The sequence below is a fragment of the Caloenas nicobarica genome, chromosome 15, assembly GCF_036013445.1.
Source record: "Caloenas nicobarica isolate bCalNic1 chromosome 15, bCalNic1.hap1, whole genome shotgun sequence".
In the NCBI taxonomy this organism is placed as follows: domain Eukaryota; kingdom Metazoa; phylum Chordata; class Aves; order Columbiformes; family Columbidae; genus Caloenas; species Caloenas nicobarica.
In genome coordinates this window covers 17,369,073-17,390,152 of record NC_088259.1, presented here as the reverse complement: position 1 = coordinate 17,390,152, position 21,080 = coordinate 17,369,073, and the positions used below count along the sequence as shown (strand labels likewise).

Sequence of the window (21,080 nt, the reverse complement as noted above, 5' to 3'; positions counted from 1 at the left end):
GGTAGTCGCTGTGTCACGTGTTCCAGGAGTCACTTTTGCTTAATAAAGAAGGCTTTAAATACATGACAAGGAAAACTCCAGTGTGTGATCTCAGATGAGCAAGCAGGGTGAACTTCTGATCTACATGTTGCTTTTGTAAATTCCAAATGATTGAAATTAGTTTTGAATTACTTATTAGAATATGCACATGTATTTGTATTTATGACTCACTGAGATCATAGGGTGTAACGTCATTAGAGTGGATACCAAAGGGACTAGGACTGAGTTGCTGCCTTTATCAGTGATTTATGGATCAATGTGATTAATTTCACAAGCAAAATGGGAAGATGAAGTAGAACAGAAACTGCGATAGCATTTTGGTCAGGAATAACAAGCCCTCGGTAATATTTCATGCTCATGGCACAGATGTGGCCCACTGATGTAGGTAGCCTTAGAAAGAGTTAAATGGACTAACCTGTGCATGCAGTTGAGTCCTCCAGGCATTAGTATCTGCAGTCCACTGACTGGAATGAGAACTGGAGTTTTAGTGACCAGTTGAAGCTTCTTTGTTTTGGGTAGACTGTAAGAGGAGAAAAGCCAGGACCCCAGAGCTTGGAAGAGATAAAAGCAAAATTTGAGGAGCCCAAAGCTTGTGTTCTGCTCACGGTGATTTGGGCTTAGAGGTTAGAGATCCAGGAAGGAACACCTGCTGCCTTATACAGGGGATATCAGTGTATCACAGAAACCCAGGAATGGTAGAAACACAGAGAGCACCAACCACAGACCTGAAGGAGAGCAGTCAGGTACATCAACTGAATTGTACAAGATGAGAATTGAACAGCCAGAGTTTTAATTTACTAATCTTTAGAACAGAAAATGCATGACTGGGGTGAAGTGATAATAGCCTGCTGCTTCTGACAGCCCCGTGCCGTACTTCAAAGGCAGCGGGTCAGTGACCATGACTGCATCAAAGGCTGCAAGGGCTCTCTGGCTGTAGGAAGAAGTGGGAAGGTTCAACAATCTTCTACAGGCAGGATTTCAACAGCCCTCTTGCTTGTGTCTCCTGGCCTAAGTAGCTCTCCCATTAGTAGAGCACATTCTTTGCTGAGCTGTCTCCATCCTTGATTGATGACAATCATTAGTCAGGGCTTCCACACACCTGAGCTTTATACAAAAAAAAGTGGGGGGGAAGGGGGCAGGCAGAGAGCCTTTCACTGTTTTGCCAACAGCACTGATAATATCTCCATTTTAGTGGGTCATTTTTCTTCACCTGTCTGATGAGTGATAACTCTGTAAATGCTGAACAACAGGAGTGGCTGGGAGGCCAAGTTTTCTTCTAATTTAAGCAAGAAAAAATAGATAATTTAATGGAAGAGGTTTAATAACAACGAGGGGAGGGGGAAGGAGAAGGAAATAACTTTTCCCCTTAAACGAAAATTGCAGAGCAGTGGATTCCAATAACTTCAGCTGTCTGTTTGCTGTCTCTGCACACACTGATAAATAGCTTGAAGGAAACATTTGTTTACTGAGAGGCAGCATACCAGAGGGAAGCTTGAGTTGTATTTAAACATCAGAGGAGTGTGAATAGACACTCTGTAAAATAAACATCTGGAACCCTGGAGGTTTTTTTTACACAGGTAGGTACACTTGGAAAAGGAACATCTCCCTTCATCAGAATCATCCAGCTAGGAGCAGAGATTCTTTAAAGCTTTGTCTAAGCTATTTAAACAGCAGCAGTATGGTTACAGTTGAAGTATTTGCCGTGATAAAATACTCAGAAATGTCATTCCTGTGCTGGAAGGGGAATAAGCTTTGTCAGTTAAGGCTTTTGATATGTTTGTTACTGCATACATACCACTGACTGGGCAAAGACTGGTGTTTTGGGAGGAAGCTAAGAGAATCACAATCCCAAATGCTGTTATAAAATCTAAGTGCAGAAATGAGCTGTGGTTTTGATCTAAGGTAAAACTGCTTTAACTGTTTTGGAGAATAAACAAATCCAGCTCAAACCCCAGGCTTACCAGAACATACCACAAAAAGTTGTATTTAACATCTAAAAGCAAGTTCTAATTATTTTGAGGTTATCTCTTTGCAAGCAACCATGGGGATTGCTGCTATTGATAATGATTGCAGAACTACATTGTTATAAAGATGCTTTCAGAGCACTGTTTTTACCTTATCACATTACAGTTTCCATCTCAGGTCCCCTGCGTAATTGAACTGTACTTGTTCCACTGCACTTCAAAAAGTTGATACTTTGTCCTCTTTCAGCTGCGAGTCTTGTTTTCCTAGAGTATATTTACAATTTTCAAGAGATTCATCAGGATATTGTGAAGAAGATACACAGTAGGTCACAGGTAGTCTACCTTTCCAGATTTTGTCCAGATGTTAAGACTTCAAGTGGAACTGGCTGGTTAGAACTTGCACAGGTGTATACATGAATTCCAATTTATCACAGTAAATGTAAACTGAGAAACAGGGACGCAGGAGAAGAAGATAGTCTCTCAAAACCAGGAAAGTTTTTGGGGACAGGCTGTCTTCCAAGCCTGTTGTAGCTTTCTCTAAGGCAGCAGTGTTACACCAAATCAATAATTGATCTGAGCAATGATACCAGTTCCTACATTTACAGAAAATGCAGTATGACCTACTGCTCCAGTTAACTTGGAAAGGGAATTGTTACAAGGCATTTTGGTACTCTGTGTGGTATTTTATTCCTTTGTTTACATTTTTATAAATTTTAATAACTTCCTTTTATGATATATATCTTTTACTTGTCTGTGAAGCGCTGACAACACTAGTGATGAAATACTGCAGTTCTAGAAACATTCCTAATTAATCCATGAGAAAAAAAATAGTAAAGTTTAGTAGCTAGTACATTCAGAAAGTCAGCCCACATCCTCCATCATCTCTGAGGCAGGACACTTGTAGATTCTGGAGGATCTGTCTTCTCTGCATACGAGAAACACATCAGCAAACAGACACTTCCCACTCCCTCTCTCCCTCTCTAAGATGAGCCTCCTTGCCTGTGACACTGTGACAACCTGGTGGCCCAAGGACAACGCTCTGTTCCTGAAGGTGCAAACTAAGAAAGTTGTTTTGATCTCAGTATTAAATAAAAACCAAAAAATACCCTCTTTTGGTTTCACTCTAGCACAACATGCCATTCTGGAGAATCTCTTGTCACGCCGACCTGGAAGCTCTTCGGCACGCCTTGGAACTTGAATATTTGTAGCAGACCCCAACATCTTAGCACTGTGAGGGCTTCACTCAAAATATTACATCGGTTCCACCTATTCCTCAACATTTTCTTATTAAAAAAATCCCACAGCAACTGCAGTTTTTCTTTTTTTTGAAGGAGAACCCTTTCAATGGAAGCCTTTAAGAACTTGCAGCCAAAGAACATTGTATCAAGTCCTTCTTCCTTTGGACAGAGGAAAAGCCTCCAGCTAACTCGCTGGGGATCCTGCAGTTACCTGGTTAAGCCGGAGGGGTAGAGCTGTAACTGCCCTTTTGCCATCAACAACAAACACTAGAAGTCTTGGGGCAACTTGTCAGTTTTCTTGCTTTTGAAAGGGGAAGAGGACGTAGTAAGGAGTCTCTGCACAATACATCACATCACATGGGACCTTCTGAAAATAAGAGTGAAACTGTTGATTTTTTTTTTGGTATTTTTTTAATTTATGAACTAATCTCATTACTCTGGTATTAAGCTCTGTACCTGTGTTTTTAATCTGGCTTTTTGGGGTGGGTGGGGGAAGGTCTTACCATTCTAAATTAATTGTTCATTTCTCCAGAACAAACTCTGGGGAAAATCATATTGTGTACATGAATAATAAGGACACATGGTACTGTTGGTAAGAACAATAGATGTGTTTTAAATCCTACATAGATGGTATGTGGACTGTGCATGTGTCTACACGGTGCCTTATGCTGCCATCTTGGTTTTGGGGGTTGGGGAAAAAGTACCTTGTGATGAGTGAAAGGCATCAAATAAAAACATGTTTACATTTTGGGGGACTAGATTACCTGCCTTGTCTCCAGCTGCTCTTGCATCTAGAGGAATATGTAGAATACATACTCGCCATTTCAAGGTGGGGTTATTCTAGAAGCAAACTGGAGCCGGTACCCAGCTCTTCTGTGTGTTGGTGGGGCAAGGACTGAACACAGCAACTGTGTCCACTGAGAGAGAACATGGGCACTCGGCAAATCTCACTTTCCTGCAAAAGAAGATAAAGAGCAAGCAAATACTGCAGCTGTGCATATTTATTTTTATGTAAATAAATGCATCTACAAGTAAGCTTCAGCTTTAGGATTTCTGCTGAGCTGGCCAGTTAATTCTTGCTATCAAAATATTTCAGTTCTCTGGGCTTGGATGAATCTGTAATTCACTTTCAAAACTGCTCCTTCTTGCTTGCTGCGGCACCAAAAAAACCTCAGAAGGATCAGAGCCTCCCTGGCACAAGGTGCTGGAGAGATATAATCCCCTTATCTATCAGGTGTGAATAGTGATCAAACAAGGAAGGGTTACACAAGTTATAAGTGTGACACAAGTGCTACACAACGCTGAGTGAGCCTCCTAATGTCTAAAAACATTTACCTCAGGAAACAGATTCACTGCTAGATCTAAGAGGGGATTTTCTGCTGGACTAAAAGAGAAAATCTGATCTCAAAATAACCTGATCTAAGTCTTTGGCTCAAAAGGCAGCAGCCATGCAGCAGCTGTAAAGCATGTTGGCTACACTTGTCAACAGCAGGCGTGACCAGAACCATCCTGTCAGTCCATGCTCTGGAGGCATTTGCAGAGAGCTGCTCTCCGAGCTGAGTACAACGCAAAATTAAATGCGATTTTTCTAGCAGAGGTGTTACTTGTCTCAGGGCCTGCTGAGAAGCAACTCCAGCAGAGTTTTTTCCCTCAAGGTTTTCCAGCGGTAAGACTGTCACAAATAGGAAGTTTTATCTCAAGTCAAGGAAATCAAACTCAATGGAGAACTGACTGATGCTTGCAAGATAAGCACACCTGTAAACAAAACCTTTGAAAGAGGAACAAATGCCAGGGATAGCAGACTCCAAAGAAACACAGCTTCAACTTTGACACCCTGTCGATCAGCTAATTGCACTTCTTTGAAACCCCAAATTTAACACCTGCCTTATTTCAGTGGATTGTCTGAGTACTGATTCCTGCTCCCGCCCATCCCTGAAGCTTCTTACAATATTTTGCTTTTTGAATGTATTTAAAGATTCTCAAGGTCTCTTGTTTCTGTCTCCAAAGTTCTCTGCAGAGCTTCGGGCCTGTTCTTTGTTAGTGTCTGCACGTGTTCCACATACCATTGCTGTGATTCCTCCATATTCCTCCCGGTTAACAAGTTTTACTTACCCACGGCATGTCAGGCTGGTGTACACCAGCACTAGACCCTTGCTCGTTAGCCAGGCATTCCACTTCTCTCAGTCATTGTGGCATGTGCTCATCTCTCCCTACAGCAAGAATGTCAGGATTGACTGTTCCAAGGAACCCATGATGGCTACAAGAGAGGATCTACAATAACTTTTTACTCATGAACATACAAAAGGCCCAGGAACAGACATACACACATGTACAGGACTTGCTCAGCTCTTTCACCTGTGTTTTTATGTGTTTGTACATTGTTACAGCATAAAATCCTTGCTTAGTCATGTCACTAACCAGACTGGAGTACAACTATGATGTGACAAGGTTCCCAAATAAGTTGCAGTATAGCTGGATCAGAGGCGAGTAAACCAAGCTGATACCAAAATCTGTTCTGTCATTAAATGTTTAGTATGTTAGTACATGTCTGAACCTCTAATATGGACATTTTGTATCTTAAATAGAAAAGGGGACATGAAAGACCCATCTGGTGAGCTCACAGGGGTTGAAGTCTTGATTGGGGCTGTAAGCACGAGGGCGCAGCAGCTGTTCTCACAGCTCATTCCTAACACTTCAAGGGCCAAAATACTTTCCCAGACAGGAAAAAAACCACCAACACGTGTATACCGGCATGACATCCCTTACATTTCCAAGAGTATCTTTTATCGTTTCCTTAGAGATAACTAATATGAATACAATGCTGCAGAGTAAAAGAAATCAGCTTTTTAAAACTACCAATTACAGATTGCTAATGTTCTCATAATTTCATGCTCAGATCCTTTCTATGCCATCATCTTAACAGGTTTTGAATGTTTTGTAAAGGAAGTGGAGTCTCACCTGCCAGCCAGGGTGAAGACGCCATTGCTAGTGTGAGCCTCCGCCACCACTTGGGCCCCAGACATATGTGTGTGACTTCTGAATAATCCGGGACTTAAAATGCTAACACTAAGTGGTGACAATCCGCGCCTCAAATCACGTCATGCAAACCCCTTCGAAATATTCATTCCTGTTCAGTTGTAGCAGAGGAGCCACATTTTCATCCTGAGAACAGGGAACTTGCTGAACACTTAAAATGAGAAGTAACAAAAGAAGCAACACACATACTGGAAAATTTGTAATCACAACAAAAAGATCATTCAGAAATGAAGACGGATCCCTGAGTTGTGCTGCCACTGGGAATCAGGAGTCACGGAATCCTCGCAGCAGATGGGGATTGGAAACCACCTTTCTGGGCACAGTTGCTTTTCCTGGCACCTCTGGGCCCTGCAAGCGCTGCCTTGGAGAGGAATTTGACTGAGTTGCTACTGCTGCACCGTTTTCCAAGACTGCATCTTGCTCAGCATCTCAAATTTCAGCTCTGCTCATGCTTTGGCCTGGCTTAAAGCTCAAGTACGTTTCTTAGCTCGGGGTGCCTTACCCGAGATATATATATATATATATATATATATATACACACACACAGCCCCCACTTTGAGCTTACACAGCCAGTCTTGCCACACTGCACCCACATAACACTCCTTTTGCAAAAGCCTAACTGAGTTTTGCAGGGACTGCTCCACAGCACGCACCTGCACTTCCCGGCATTCTCTGCACATAAAGGACTGCAAACAGAAGACTTTTTTTCTTCCCCACATTAACCTTATCCTGAGAGTCTTTCCACCCATCTGCTCTCAACTGCCACTTCTAGTAAGCTGTGGAGTGCAACGCAAAGCAAATATAGCCCTTAACAACCAAAAAAAACATTGAGATGATACACACCAGAAGAGAATACTTTCTTAGATCTCTGCCTTCAAGTGTGTAGTCATTCTGCTAATCCAGAACCTGGATGCAAACCATTTCTGAAAACGACTTTGACAAAAATCATACCCGGGACTTGCCCAGCTTTAAATATGTGACATGCAACAACAGAATATAGCATTTTTTTAAATAAACACAAAACTGCAAATAAACAATTGCAAACCCACATGTCATCACTCGGAGGGAAGGACACATAATTGCATGGTTTTACCTGTCCTGTACTGAATTTTTCATGCAGCATTTCCATCGGACCACCTGAGGGCAGCTGGGCTCCACTGCGAGCCCCACAAAGCAGGAATGTCCCCAGAGCTGGTTAACAGAACCTCGGGGTGTGAGGTCCCGAATTCTGGTGTCACAGCCTCTTACCTGATGAGTGTTTGGAATTCTCCGCATTCAGCCATTTTCCTGAGGAACACAACTGGACAGGTCAGGCAAGCACAGCAGGGCTAACGTTGGGCAAGTACTCTAGAGTGGTATTTTGTTATAAAAATGAGTTTTTAAAAGGGAAGAAAAATAGGAATCTCATTGTTTCTAAAATGCCCTCAATTAAGGTGCGGTTGTACAATCATTTGAAAAACTTGCCACTACAACTCACCAAGAGAGGGTAACTTCAGAGGGAGTTTGGTCCCATGGTTCTGCCTCTGTGTAAAGGATGAAGTCCCAGCATGTGGTGGGCTGCCGATGAGCCTCGACTGAGCCAGGCTTAAAGCTCAGGCACGTTTCCAGGGTGGCAGCACCTCTCACACCCCCTTGAGCTGACACACTGTGCTGAGGAGGATGAAAACATGGCAGCCTCTGGCTCTGGATGGATGACGCTCCTCTGGCTGCTCCACGTCCCTCTGCAACATAAGCACTTAGATTTCTAGGCTCTAAGTGCTGAAAAGCGCCTTCACTACAGCACCAGCATGAGAAGGTGACAGCACGACTGGTGGCAAGTTCTTAACCCCGCGTCCGCAGCCAGCCCGCGGTGCCAGGGCAAACGCAAGGGGCTCTGCAGCCAGAGCCGCCAGCCGGGTCTGCTCCTCACATCCCTGTGCCAACGCCAGGCTGTGATGGAACCTCGCTGTGGTAAACTCCATCCAGATCACACCATTTGGGGCCTAAAACGAAGCCCCAGAGCACCTTGGGTGCAGTATTAGCTTCTGCCTGCCTTAAGCAATGCTCAAGCTGGGAGAGCACTGCCACCGCTTGGTAAAGCTTTGGAGTTGGCTGGCCCAGATAAGGAACACCAGTGTCCATCTCCTTCATAACTGAAGGCCCATATGATAACAGGTGATAATAATAGAGATTTCCAAGCTCAAACTCCAAGACAAGTTAATTTTGTCCCCCAAACCATAGGAATCAGCAGTAATAGGCCCACCTGTCTTTCAGTAGGTTATAACAGAGGACGGCAAACCTGAGGGACACCCAGTGCCTGTAGCTGAAGGGTGAAAACAAGCTTTCCCAAGATGGTATATGGCCAAAGAGGCTTCTCATTGTTTATAATTTACTAACCCCGGCCTCCCTCGACTCAACAGCTGATCATTGGCATCCCTTTGCAGCACAGCGATGACAGGGCGGCCACCCAGACTGTCTTCAACCCAGGACTCAGGTACCACAACTTGGGGGGTGGTCAGTAGGTCCAGAGAGGTTCTCCTTCCCCTCTACTCTGCCCTGGTGAGACCTCATCTGGAATATTGTGTCCAGGTCTGGGCCCCTCAGTTCCAGAAGGACAGGGAACTGCTGGAGAGAGTCCAGCGCAGGGCCACAAAGATGATTAAGGGAGTGGAGCATCTCCCTTATGAGGCAAGGCTGATGGAGCTGGGTCTCTTTAGCTTGGAGAAGAGGAGACTGAGGGGTGACCTCATCAATGTTTATAAATATATAAAGCGTGGGTGTCACGAGGATGGAGCCAGGCTCTTCTCGGTGACAACCAACAGTAAGACAAGGGGTAATGGGTTCAAGCTGGAACACAAGAGGTTCCACTTAAATTTGAGAAGAAACTTCTTCTCAGTGAGGGTGACAGAGCACTGGAACAGGCTGCCCAGGGAGGTTGTGGAGTCTCCTTCTCTGGAGACATTCAAAACCCGCCTGGACGCCTCCCTGTGTAACCTCACCTAGGTGTTCCTGCTCCGGCAGGGGGATTGGACCAGATGATCTTTTGAGGTCCCTTCCAATCCCTAACATTCTGTGATTCTGTGATTCTGTGAACCTTCACCACCAGAGGGAGGTAGAAATTCCAGACCCAGCACAGGAATTTTTCCCAAACTTGGATCTGAAATAAACAAGGGATACACTTCACAAGGTAGAGGGATAATCCAGCCACAAGTAATGGATGCAGCTTATGCCTAGTCATGGTATTCAATCATACATTAGTCACAACCTATCTTTTAAATCTATATCGCATTAGTGTCATCTTCTCCCCTAATGTGCAAGCCACAGATGTGCTTTCCTTCACTTTAGTTAGCTCAAGACAACCTTCGGAAAAACAAATAACTTCACACTGTAACTAGCTAAAATGTGGAAAAATCCAGTCACCAGAACATCCAAGATGATACTTCGACCTTGACCTGATAACTCTTGTTGGGAGTTATTTATATTTATCTTTACTAGGATTTGGTCATCTATTATTTCTCATATGTAAGGAAAACTCTTTTATAGAAAAAGCAGTGTCCATTTTAAAAACTAAACCAAAACCTACAGGTTGGAACAGGCTTCAGAATGCAGTATGGTTTCCAGTAACGATTTCTGGCTTGTTCACCTCTTTCCTTTTGCCTCCTAACACAGGAGCTTGTTGCAGCGGTAGCAGCATTCGAACTACACGAGGAATGCCAAAACACCATTGCAAGCTTTCAGGATTTGCGCTTTTCTTTAAACAGTAGCACCAGGAACTTTAACTTTAGTTGTTCTACAAATACATGTAACCAAGTAACTACAGGAGTAGAGCTTTATCCATTATTCACAGTAAGAATCGACAGCTGTTTCATCAGCTCCCTGTTCCTTCTCCCAGACAATTCAGACACACACAGTCCTGCCCAGTTCACGCTCTCTGGGAGGGCTCCAACCCTCCTCAGCCTGAAGTCCCCACGTCTAACCCACGAACACACCTCACCACACCATGCAAATCGGTCCAACCCAAATCTAACCAACATGGAAACGTTACACAACAAGCAATGGACCTTTGCTGCTGTTAAAACTGAGAGCAAATAGATGCTACTGAGTTTTACATACATAAACAGCTTCTTATTTACAGACTGCCAGCACTGCTTCGTTTTTCTCAAATTTGACAGGCTTGGATGCAAAGGTCCCACTTCTGAGACAGAAGATCCCAAACAAGTGAAATTATCTATGATCTGGAGACTGTGCAGAAATGAACGTTCATCCAGATTGCAACAAAACTGGAAATCCAGGAACGCAGAACATTTTTCTAAAACAATTTAATTAAAAAATTGTGATGCTTCTTGAAAAATTGGAGAAACCCAAAGCATATCGTGTGTGTCACCTGTCTTAGTCACAAAGAAACACAATTGTCAAAAAAGATATTTAAGTTTAATACAAATTTTATACAAAGAAAATGTGAAAAAATACTTCCATATGCTAAAAGCAATTATGCTTCACAAATAAGGCCAGCTAGGCTATTTTTGACACAACTGCAATTCACGAATAGTCTGTTCTCGCTTTTTTTTTCCTAATACTTTTTTCCCTCTAATATGGGTACTAGCTGGAGACTGTACAAACCGCATTCTTTTATAAACAATGGGGGAAATCAACATGACTAAAATGTACAACAGAATGTACTGGAATGATATCATACAATTAATTTTCTCATATACATACATCACCTTTGCTTTGTTCAATGCTTTCGTTTTACACAACATACAAAATGGTACTACAGTATAAGTGTAACAGACAGCATTTCCAGGGGTTACTTTCTCTCATACTGTACTGCTTCATGCTTACAGAAAAACATAAATTCCATCATATAAATAATACATGCTCTGGCCTAGCATCAAAAGTCCTTTGCCCATCATTCCCGATCCACGTTTTTCTCCACACCTAGTTCTTGTTCCATTCAAAAAGCTTCTCAAAGTCCTTTTTGGAGGATTTTTTAAAAAAGCAAACTGAACTGTGAAGCATAGGAAAAAACTTTACTTTCCTCAGTCTTGGATATCAATGATCAAAAATCATGCTACAAGCACCTGGCATTACACTCTCCAACTTTTCTGATATTAGACTGAAGGAAATTTTAACATAATTGTAACCTGTAAACGATTTCAACAGTCTAGCCATTGTAAAAAACATTGTCAATCTTTATGTATTTCAGGTCTGCGGAACGGAAATGTCATAATTGGCCTAATACAATTTTAAAAGTTACCCTTCATCATTTGCTTGCTCAAAGAAATTCTACAAGAGTTTCAAAGCGCAGAATTTTTAAAAATTCCAAATACAAATTGACTTGTTCGGGTTCTCATGATTATATTATTTGATGCATAACTGCCATTTCCCAAGACCGGTTTTCAGTGTTAGCTTGTGATAAGGCTGTTTTAAACCTTCCTTTTCCAACTTCAAACGCTCCTTATAAGTTAAAGTCAATACAAATATAAAAAGGAGATGGTACTCTTAATGACATCCACAAATTGTACATTATTTACAAAAGAAGCATAGATTTAATATGGATCTTACCTGTCCTTAGCTTTTCTAAGCCAGCGCTAATGCTTTACATTAATGTAGTGTAGTCAATGCTTTGTACACATATACAAAGCTAAAGTCTGAACCTTTGAGGTTAATCCAAAGAACTGTGTTTATTTTTCACATTTCTATTAGATTTATTTATTCCACCAATTGTATGGACTTCTTGTTAGCAGTTAGACTCTTCGTACTTGGACTGGCATTGTGGTCTGAACATACTGAACTCCAGTTCTCATTGCCACTGTCCCAGCAGAAGGACTTACCACTACAGGAATGGTCTGTGGATTAAAACCAAGAGAAACATATCGTTATGTTAAAGGTCACATGAACATGACCACAGAAATAGAGATTTATTTTCCAGGGAAAATCCAGAACAAGCTCCAATTTTGTGCAAGAATTAATACCTTTATTACCACAATATTACCTCATGCCAGGGTAGAAAGTAGCGTATTGCTTTCCTAGAGCCAAGAGTTTTTCTGTATTATTATTACTATATAATTACAGGGACAGGTGGTCCTGTAGGTACTGTATACACTGTCTGTGCTTGGAGAATTAGATTTTCATAGTTACTACATCCAGTTATGTATTTTCCCCAAACTAATACATGGGAAGAGGAAAAGGGGCTTAGAAAATACTTTGTCGTTTGAAAAAGTTTTGAAAAATCAAAGTGGAGTACAAAAATACCCTTGTTTATAAGTATATTCTTGTTACACACTAATTAAATATTTTTTTCCCCAAAAGAAACTCCCCTGTGCATTCAGAGAAGAAAACAAAGAACATCCATTTGAAGAAAAAAGTACTTAAGTTAAATTTTGCACAAATCAATAACAAAAACATCAGCATTACTGGGACCTGTCTTATGCACCCTGTAAAAATATTCATATATAATAAACTTTTCACTTCCATCATACTTCCATCATGATTTATAAATCTCAACAAATGAAGTTTCAGGACATCTCTATAGGTGGCAATCGATTCTACAGATGCAGAGACAAAGGCACAAGAACGTTAAACAATCTGGTCAAGGTCACATCACTCTGGAAGATCTGGAAAACGATTTATTGAATCTGAAGTCTGTATCTTAACCTTCCTCCAAAAATGTGAGGAAGTCTAGAAATGCCTTTACCATACAAACTGCGAGTATGTTTGGATACAATTCCAGTGATGCCCGACTGGTGAGCAAACAAACGCATCCATTTCAGTTCACGATATTTTGTGGAAGAAACAGGAGTGAGATATTGAAGGATCTGAAAGGGATGCACAGATCTTCCCCCGATGGTAGTGTGACATTCCAAAGAGAACACGGAAGAAGAAATAAAGTTCACTGAAGCCCAATGTTGCCCCACACTGTTTTAAGAAACCACAATAGTGTCTTAACAGTATTCAACAAAGATTGTGAGCTTCTCTGCTGGGCTGGATTACAGCCTAGAGTGTTTATCAGCTCCTCTGTGACAAGGTCTGTGCCTTCCAGAAGCCTACTCATTCCATTCCCTGGAATGCAAAGACGATGAATTCATATTTTTACATCATGTTAACTGCAGAAAGAATAAAAACCAAATATGGAACCAATTTGCTAAAGTAATTCAAGATTACCGTCATTTTGTAATTATTTTAGCTGCATATAGAGGGTTCCACGGAAATGGTACCCAGAAGATACACTGGAAGTTGTTCAGAGGAAGAAATTCCTGGTTAGAAACAAAGCGCAAACCGAACCCTAAACAAGCCACTATGTAAGTCACTGTTAGTACTACAGGTAGGGAAATTCAGGTTGCCGCAGTCGCCTTTTAAATATTCACACGTACACAAATGAAAAAATTAACTTTCAGTTCTTATAGTGATTGGGATATGGAATGTGTGAAACTCCTTAAATGTGTTAAGATCATTCCCTGAGAGGTAAAATTTCCACCTCTGCCAGTTTTACACATACGTACATTTTGCATACATATTAAACATGCAGTAAGGTTTAAAATTGTTTAAATTGCACGTGCAGCCATTAGAATACAGAGGTGTCTGTAGCTGTGCAGGACTAATGCAATGTGTACAAACTTTTAAACATGCACAAATAAAGGTTGAAACCTTTCAGACTTTCCAATTATGCTTTACATAACTCAATACACTTTGTATTACAGAAAACTGATGAAGGTAACTGCCATTTTTCTGAATATTACACAAACCCACCTTATGATCTTACAACCTCTCAGCTATTCACAAAAGAGCCTAACATCTCTGATGTTTGCTACTTGATTTTAAAACACCTATAAAACCCTGTTGTTATGGTAATTCAGTCCAAGCAACTTCGGGCCAATGCCGCAAAGTTGCACGGTGCTCTCAGTTGAGACAAAATGAGTTAAAATGCTGCGAGGAATGTGAAAAGTCCTGATCCCCACTCAGAGCAGTAGCGTTTGTGTGGAACAGGATGGCTGGGAAACGCTGCGTGGACGCGCACACCCGCAGAGGTGTGCAGGGACACGCGTGTGTCTGCAAGGAGAACGGCACAGTAACACCCAGAGCAAATTAGGCCTCATGATCACAGTGTGATTAAGATACGCCATTAAAGTGGTACATAGTTACTATTCTAAATTATCTAACTTCAGTCAGAAAATGAACTGAAGTTGTCCACACACGGGCTGCTCTGTGGAACCCCCACGGAGACACGAGCGTGCCGTCCCGTTACCAGCGCGGTAGCACCAGGTTTCCTTCTGGTAAGAAGAAGGTCAGCTCAGACGCCACGCTGACCCGGAGGTGAGCGCTGCAGAACACAACTGGTTGAAAGAATGGGATAGCACGGTGCATAAAACACAACAATCCAACTCGCTTCTGTCCCATTCTCCCGTGACTGTCACTAGGGAGTTCAAGTGTCCTTGGTTAACTCTTTGACAGAAAAACCCCAGGTCTGATTCCAATGCTATTTCTCATAATTTCATAACGCTAATGTGCAAGACTGCATGGGAGATACACTACTGATGAATGCATATTTTCTTTTATAGTTACTGAGATGTCACAGGAATATCAAGCATAGCTCAGAATTAATTAAATCTCTTTAGGATACCATAGACAAAAAGATATTTAAAAGATATTTTAAATGAATTCTATATATTTACATTCATGTTGTGGTCAAGTATATACATGAAACGGGCAAATAACTAACATAATAACATAAACTGGAAGTCTGACTGTCCTTGGTGCCTTTGCTATACTTAATAACAATTTCTAAATCCTTGTGATAATGAATTATGAAATGAAAGGGTGGAATGTTGCATGGCAAAATAAGACATTTTGCACTGCAAGTTGAGACTATACCAGTGAATTCATATCTTGACAGAACGGCAGACGGAGACAACCCCCCAGAAATACTGAGCAATTTTAATGCCAGGAACAGCACTACTGCAGACTTTAAATTATGATATTGTACTTACAATTGTGGGTTGAGTGGTTGGAATATAGGTGGTGGTCTGCGGTACCTGGACCAGTTTTATAGGCTGGTTGCTGGTCACACCTGTTGCTATCTGCAGAGACAGCACAGGCAGCCTCAGTAGAAGTCTCAGCTTTTACAGAAATTCCACCTAGTTGTTATTATTATTATTAAATGAAATTTATGTTGGATGTTTTGTTTGTGTTAAAAATTTGCATCTTTATGAATTCACAGGTTACTTCTTTGTTAATAAAACAAAATTCAAATTATGAACATGATCAATGTATACAGCATGATGCTTCAGGTTGAATATCTATGTGAAAGCAATTCCAGATTTGTATAACTGGAATATTCCCTGGCGAAAGTTTTAGGTAATTGATTTTCTCCCATCCTCTACTTCCCCAGTAATACAAAGGTTGTGCTGCCACAAACAATGCATATGAACATTGAGTGAGCCAGAGTTTAACTAACTTCACCACAGCGAATACAGGTGGAACAGCACATCCTTCTTCCCCTCTTCACATCTGCTTCCCAAGTTACTCCCTTACCTTACATGTCAAGCCCAGAGATCTAACACCAGACAGTAGCAAAAGTGTCAAGAAATGAACACAGCTCTCTAGTTTACTATGCTTCCCAATTCTATAGGACTATCTCAATGAGACATCATGCTGGAATCACAATACTACAAAATTCGTTTGCTTTTAATTTTTTAAAATATAACAAGGCTCCTACTGATGTGAGGGACCATGTGTAAAGGTTTGAAGGATGAGCCCCCCCCATAAAATTTTTCATTGAATAAATCTTGCAAGGGCAGAAGAAAAACAATGCTGAAATTGCTAATAGTCAAGCCCTACCTATAAAGCAGAATCTTCTCTATAAACATTATCTATATATGCAATGTTAAGTCCCTTTTATTAGAGCATTTGCTCATCCTTGCCTACTGAATACTATCAGAGTAGATGCTATGGAGGATTTCAAAACTGCACACTGCTCCGTTAAGTGTAGATCCAGGTGAATTGTTGTATCAGTGTTATGGAAGGTTGTGGTACCCTAGTGGCAGTCTGTTGGGAGAAAGTAAGTTGATTTGAATGCAGGTCTTGAGCTTGGCCTCTGAACCCCCAGGCAAGAAGGGCTTGGAAGTGCTGCAGTCAGTATTGCTTATCAGAAGGCAACTTGTATCGAAAGATCCAGACCAGAAGCTACACTGATGGGTCCTGGAGAGAGAGAGAGAAAGAGGTCCAGTCCCCTTTGGCTGGAAGGATGAGTCAAGCCAACACAAGGTTTTATTGGGAATGAGTGAAGGGAAAGGGTGTTCCCAGAGGACAGGAGGAGAGATTTTTTTTTTTTTTTTTTTTGCCAAGATGAAGAAAAAAAACCAAACCACAACTCCCTGTCTTACTCCCCAAATCACACTCTCTGAAATATGCAAATGGTCACAAATTCCTGGCTGATCCAGGGAAGCCTTAGGGGTAGGTTTCAGAGAAATCTTACATACTATTTTTGTTGGAACTAACCACAATGATACTCACTGTAACACTCTCTTTGCTCTTATCAGCTGAACCTTCCTTTTCCTTAGGGGTGCTGGCTGTTTCTGTGGGTGTAGGCTGCACACTTGAAGTGGGTTGAGATGATTTATTTAATGTTTCTGTGCTAATTTCAGTATCTGTTTCTTGCTGCGTTGCAGTAGCTAAAATAAAGGAAAAAAGAGGAAGTAGCCACTACTCATGTGTACCAGTCCTCAGTCACTCTTCACAGGCACATCTGCACCCATGCAAGCAAAGAAACCGGAGTCACTGTGTGCTCCACCCACCCTAACCCCGCTCAGCGGAGAAACAGGCAACCCAGAGCAAGATTACCTGACTGTGTGCAAGATTTCATATGCTCAGGCCAGTGAGCTTGTTGGCAGGGATAGTCACAGTAGCTTGTATTCCAGCAGCAATAAAAAATGGCCTCTTTCTTGCAGTTAGCACACCACTGCTTCTTCTTAGTTTCATCCACCGCTTGCTGCTTCTCCAATTCCAGCTGCTTCTTTACCTCAGCAATCAAACGATCTCGTTCTTGTTCTAGACTCTGACGCATTTCAGCCATTGTCAGTTCTACTCAAAATGCAAAGAAATATGAGTTTTGTATTTTCTGCCCCTAAACAGCAACATGCAAAACAATAATTTTCACGGGCTTAAAGACAACATGTAATTAAAACTAACAATCAAAATATTCCCTGAGTTTGGGCATCTCTTCTTCATACCTACTCAACAAATGAACGTCTTACATCTTCTTGTCTCATTCTGGCACCATGATTTTTACCCTTAACCATTACCTTCCATTTGTTTAACACTTCAGTTCTGGATGTCCCACAAAATACCAGAATCCGGGTGTACTAGGTGCAGCATAAACACAAAGCGGATGTATGTAGCTGCTGCTAAAATACTTCATCTTTACGAAACCAAACTTTTGTTCTGCTCCAATATTCAGGAAATACAGAGAATTATATTTATTCTCTTGTCTCATAAATAAGAAACTGTGAATCAATTGTTCACTGCATCTTGGTTTCCTTACGAAGAAGAATGTGAAAGTTCCAAGAGGGACTCTGACAAAGCTGTAAACACTCATCACTACCTGAATAAAGTTGTAAATTTGAGCCTTTCTTCAGGATTCCTGTGAGAGCCACTCACTATTAATGCAGTTATAAATTGATACCTCAGTCACTATGAGTGAAAGAGCTTGACAGAATCTTCTGAGAGAGTGAGCAAATACAAATCAAGCATTCCAGTTCTAACCATCTTGACTCAGGATCAGCCTCTGAGTCTTCTGAAAAACTCTGAAGTTGACATAATTTCAAAACACCATTAAAGGTGTTGATTTAAATCAGTAGATTAAGACAGGTGACAAAGGCTTTAAATGATTTTTCTTGTATTTCTGAGCACACTGAGACATTCGGTTCTGTGAGTTGCAGATGAGTTCTTGCCATACGCAAGTAATTCTGAAGAATGCTGTAACTGGACTGCAGCGGTGGAAACACTGGTCTGCTCCAATTTGAAAGAGCAAAATGGTACTAACAAACCAAAGACACGAATCTGAATATAGAGTTATTCAGCCCTTAATTCCCTTCCATTCCAGATGTGCTCTGCAAGAAGAGGGTCAAAAAGTGGATGAGGACACTGTATTGCAGTCCTAAGGCTGATGAGACTGCATGTAGCTTAAAGGAAACCTGATCATCCAACTGCAGACTTCTTCCCACAGTCAGTGCATTAAATAAAGATAATTTAAGAGGAATCACATCATAATCATGGTTTCATTTCCTGCCCATATGGTTGAATGAATGTAGAGATGAAAATCCAGCCCCAGGAGGAATATTCTTCAATCTGTTTAAGGCAGTATTTTGACTTTATTTCACTGGAAGTCTGGAATCAAGATTAAGTGAAAGCTGAGTATTCACTTTAAATAAATAAGTAAATAGCCTTCTGAGACAAGTTCAGGCTAAAGAGGGCTTGAACGCCTATTGTTTACTACGCACATAGAAGTAACTTGGTGTACATACTCAAAAGGTGTCCGCTAACATGAGCACAGCACATTACATAAGATTTTATGTCCTTCACTTGCACAGTTCGTAGTATCATTTGATGAAGGTAATACACACCACGAGCACTTGGGCAGATCACTATTTTGGATGGCCATTTGCATACCTAGATTATGCTTCATTTCCGAGAGCTCCTGTTGATGTAACCACTGAAGTTTTTCTATCTCAATCCTCAAACGCCGAATCTAAATATCAAAACTTTAATAGTTAGTAATAATAAACAGGATGCAGTGTATAATACATAATTATGATACAGAAAAACATGCCCAAAGCAAAGAGCTTATCTTATATAGCCCATCTGATTTTTTTTTTCAGTGTTCTTCTCTACCACCCTAGTCATTACTTCTAAAACAAGACAAAAATTAGGATCCCGAGACAGGCCCAGTTTATACTACATTGTAGGTATAGTATACGGTACTTCTATATATAAAAATACTATTTTGCAACTTTCAAACTTAAAATATAAGCAGTGTTATCTCATTTTTTTAATCTTACACTAACCTCAGCTATTGTACTTCCAGTAGTGTTTTTTGAAAGATCATTATATATTTCAGTCATTGTTCCTTTGATGGCATCCATCATCTGAAATACAAAATGAAAAAAAAATATTTGGTATATATTCTTGATAGATACCCACTTTTACTTCCTTTCAACCACTCCTATGTGAACTTACATTACTACCTACAATGACCCATATCCCTCTATACATTTATCTGGGTATACTTCTAGAGGACCATTTGTAAGTTAGAACACAATACTTTTTGATCATGACTCTGATTTTTAAGTGTCCTGAACCGGTGACCTGCTTGACCTTCCGCTTGCCCAAGAAATTGCCACTGATATAATTTATGAACAAAAGAAATTAACCATAAGTTTGGGGAAGAAACTCAATGCAAAAAAAAAAAAAAAAAGGCAAGCAGAACATGGTCCAAAATACAACGCAACATAAATAAGCAGCAATGGGGGAACATGAGAAGGGTCTCAAGTGTCTGAGCAGCTGAAGTCGATCAAATACACACTCTGCCTTGGCAAGGCAGCGTTCAGCCAGCTCTAAAGTGGTGGTTCAGCACTCTCACCAAAACAGAGCTGTTCCTACCTAGGAGAATGAATATGCAACATACGACAACCTGAAAATAAAGCTATTTCAGAATCTGAAATGTCAAAAATTTGAAAGGTCACTTCAAAATAAAATTTCAGTAAAACCTTGCTCAAGAACTTACTTTGCTGGTATATTTAGCAATATCTGCAGCCACATCAGCTGAAGCTGTTGCAATTGGCAAGTCTGTATTAACTGAGGAGGAAAGTGTGCTTGCAGATCCAGAGCTGGTGACCATCGAAATAGGCTGAGTACTTGTAACCAAAGTTATGGTAGATGTGGAAGTGCTCTGGGTGATCTCCTTTTGCTGCACAGCTAAGAAAAAAGAACATACAGCAGATCAATCCCATAAACAATTATGAACAGGCAAACTTCTAACTTTCATGTGTGCACCTAGACATTTCCAAGACGTACATTATTTACACAATGGTGCCATTTAATAAATTAATTATACAGTGCCCAGCCACTGAACTTGCACATAATTATAAGGCTTAAAAGTAAGGAAGCAAACCTCTCTTTGAAACTTATCATTTTAGACTGGCCAATGCAAACGTCTCCCTCAGATCTGTATTCCTTCCATTTTGGGACTTTTCCATCCCCCTCCCTAGGAATTCACTTCCTAACCTCTCAATTTGGAGAATTTCCAACTAAAATCATATGGATCAGTGTAAGTTAGACTTTGACATTTTCATTTGTCAAAATTTTGACACATATTATCGAATTTCTTTTCTTTTTGCTTTCAAACGCAGTTCAGTGAGCCACTGTTGAAGAAATCCTATTTTAGTAATACTTCCTGCTGTTATTCCCATTATTTTGTTATGAATGCTACTGATTATTACTAGTGTGTGACATTTAATATATATACATCCAGCCCAACATCAGCCTTTGGCTGGCTGCGGGGCAAGGAATGCAACATTAGATTAACCCGTGAAAGCAAAGAAGTTATTAATGTTAACTCAAACACGGTAAGAAAACTTCTCTCATCTTTGGTCAATATTTCAAATAATCTTAAGCAATGTGTAATTAAAAAATGAGAGTACAAATCAAAATGCAAAGACCCTCATCTTTTCATCCCTAATGGCTTATCTGCCTGAAATATATAAATATATATATATTTTTTTCAAGGAGAATACTTTTCAATCTATTTTTAATGATTCATATTATAAAG

General features: G+C 40.7%; 2 protein-coding genes across 14 annotated transcripts in view; one reads left to right on the top strand and one right to left on the bottom strand.

The window, feature by feature from the left end:
* The window catches only part of EYA2 (EYA transcriptional coactivator and phosphatase 2), a 93,490-nt gene extending 89,298 nt beyond the window's left edge, over window positions 1-4,192 (top strand). For all 6 annotated transcript variants that reach the window (XM_065645368.1, XM_065645370.1, XM_065645372.1 and 3 more), the window contains one exon: window positions 3,131-4,192. In XM_065645368.1, the coding sequence (XP_065501440.1) occupies window positions 3,131-3,211 (81 nt within the window). In that variant the 3' untranslated portion in view covers window positions 3,212-4,192. The remainder of the gene's footprint in view (window positions 1-3,130) is intronic.
* Window positions 4,193-10,627: 6,435 nt separating this feature from the next.
* ZMYND8 (zinc finger MYND-type containing 8) overlaps window positions 10,628-21,080 on the bottom strand; it is a 52,677-nt gene continuing 42,224 nt past the window's right edge. For 5 of the 8 annotated variants that reach the window (XM_065645361.1, XM_065645360.1, XM_065645364.1 and 2 more), the window contains 6 exons: window positions 20,037-20,227; window positions 19,318-19,398; window positions 18,923-19,001; window positions 17,096-17,335; window positions 16,769-16,926; window positions 10,628-12,105 (listed from right to left, as the gene is read on the bottom strand). In XM_065645361.1, coding sequence (XP_065501433.1) covers window positions 12,004-12,105; window positions 16,769-16,926; window positions 17,096-17,335; window positions 18,923-19,001; window positions 19,318-19,398; window positions 20,037-20,227 — 851 coding nt within the window. In that variant the 3' untranslated portion in view covers window positions 10,628-12,003. Of the gene's footprint in view, window positions 16,454-16,768; window positions 16,927-17,095; window positions 17,336-18,922; window positions 19,002-19,317; window positions 19,399-20,036; window positions 20,228-21,080 lie in introns of all 8 variants that reach the window. The other 3 variants (XM_065645366.1, XR_010607029.1, XM_065645363.1) reach the window with 3 other exon arrangements.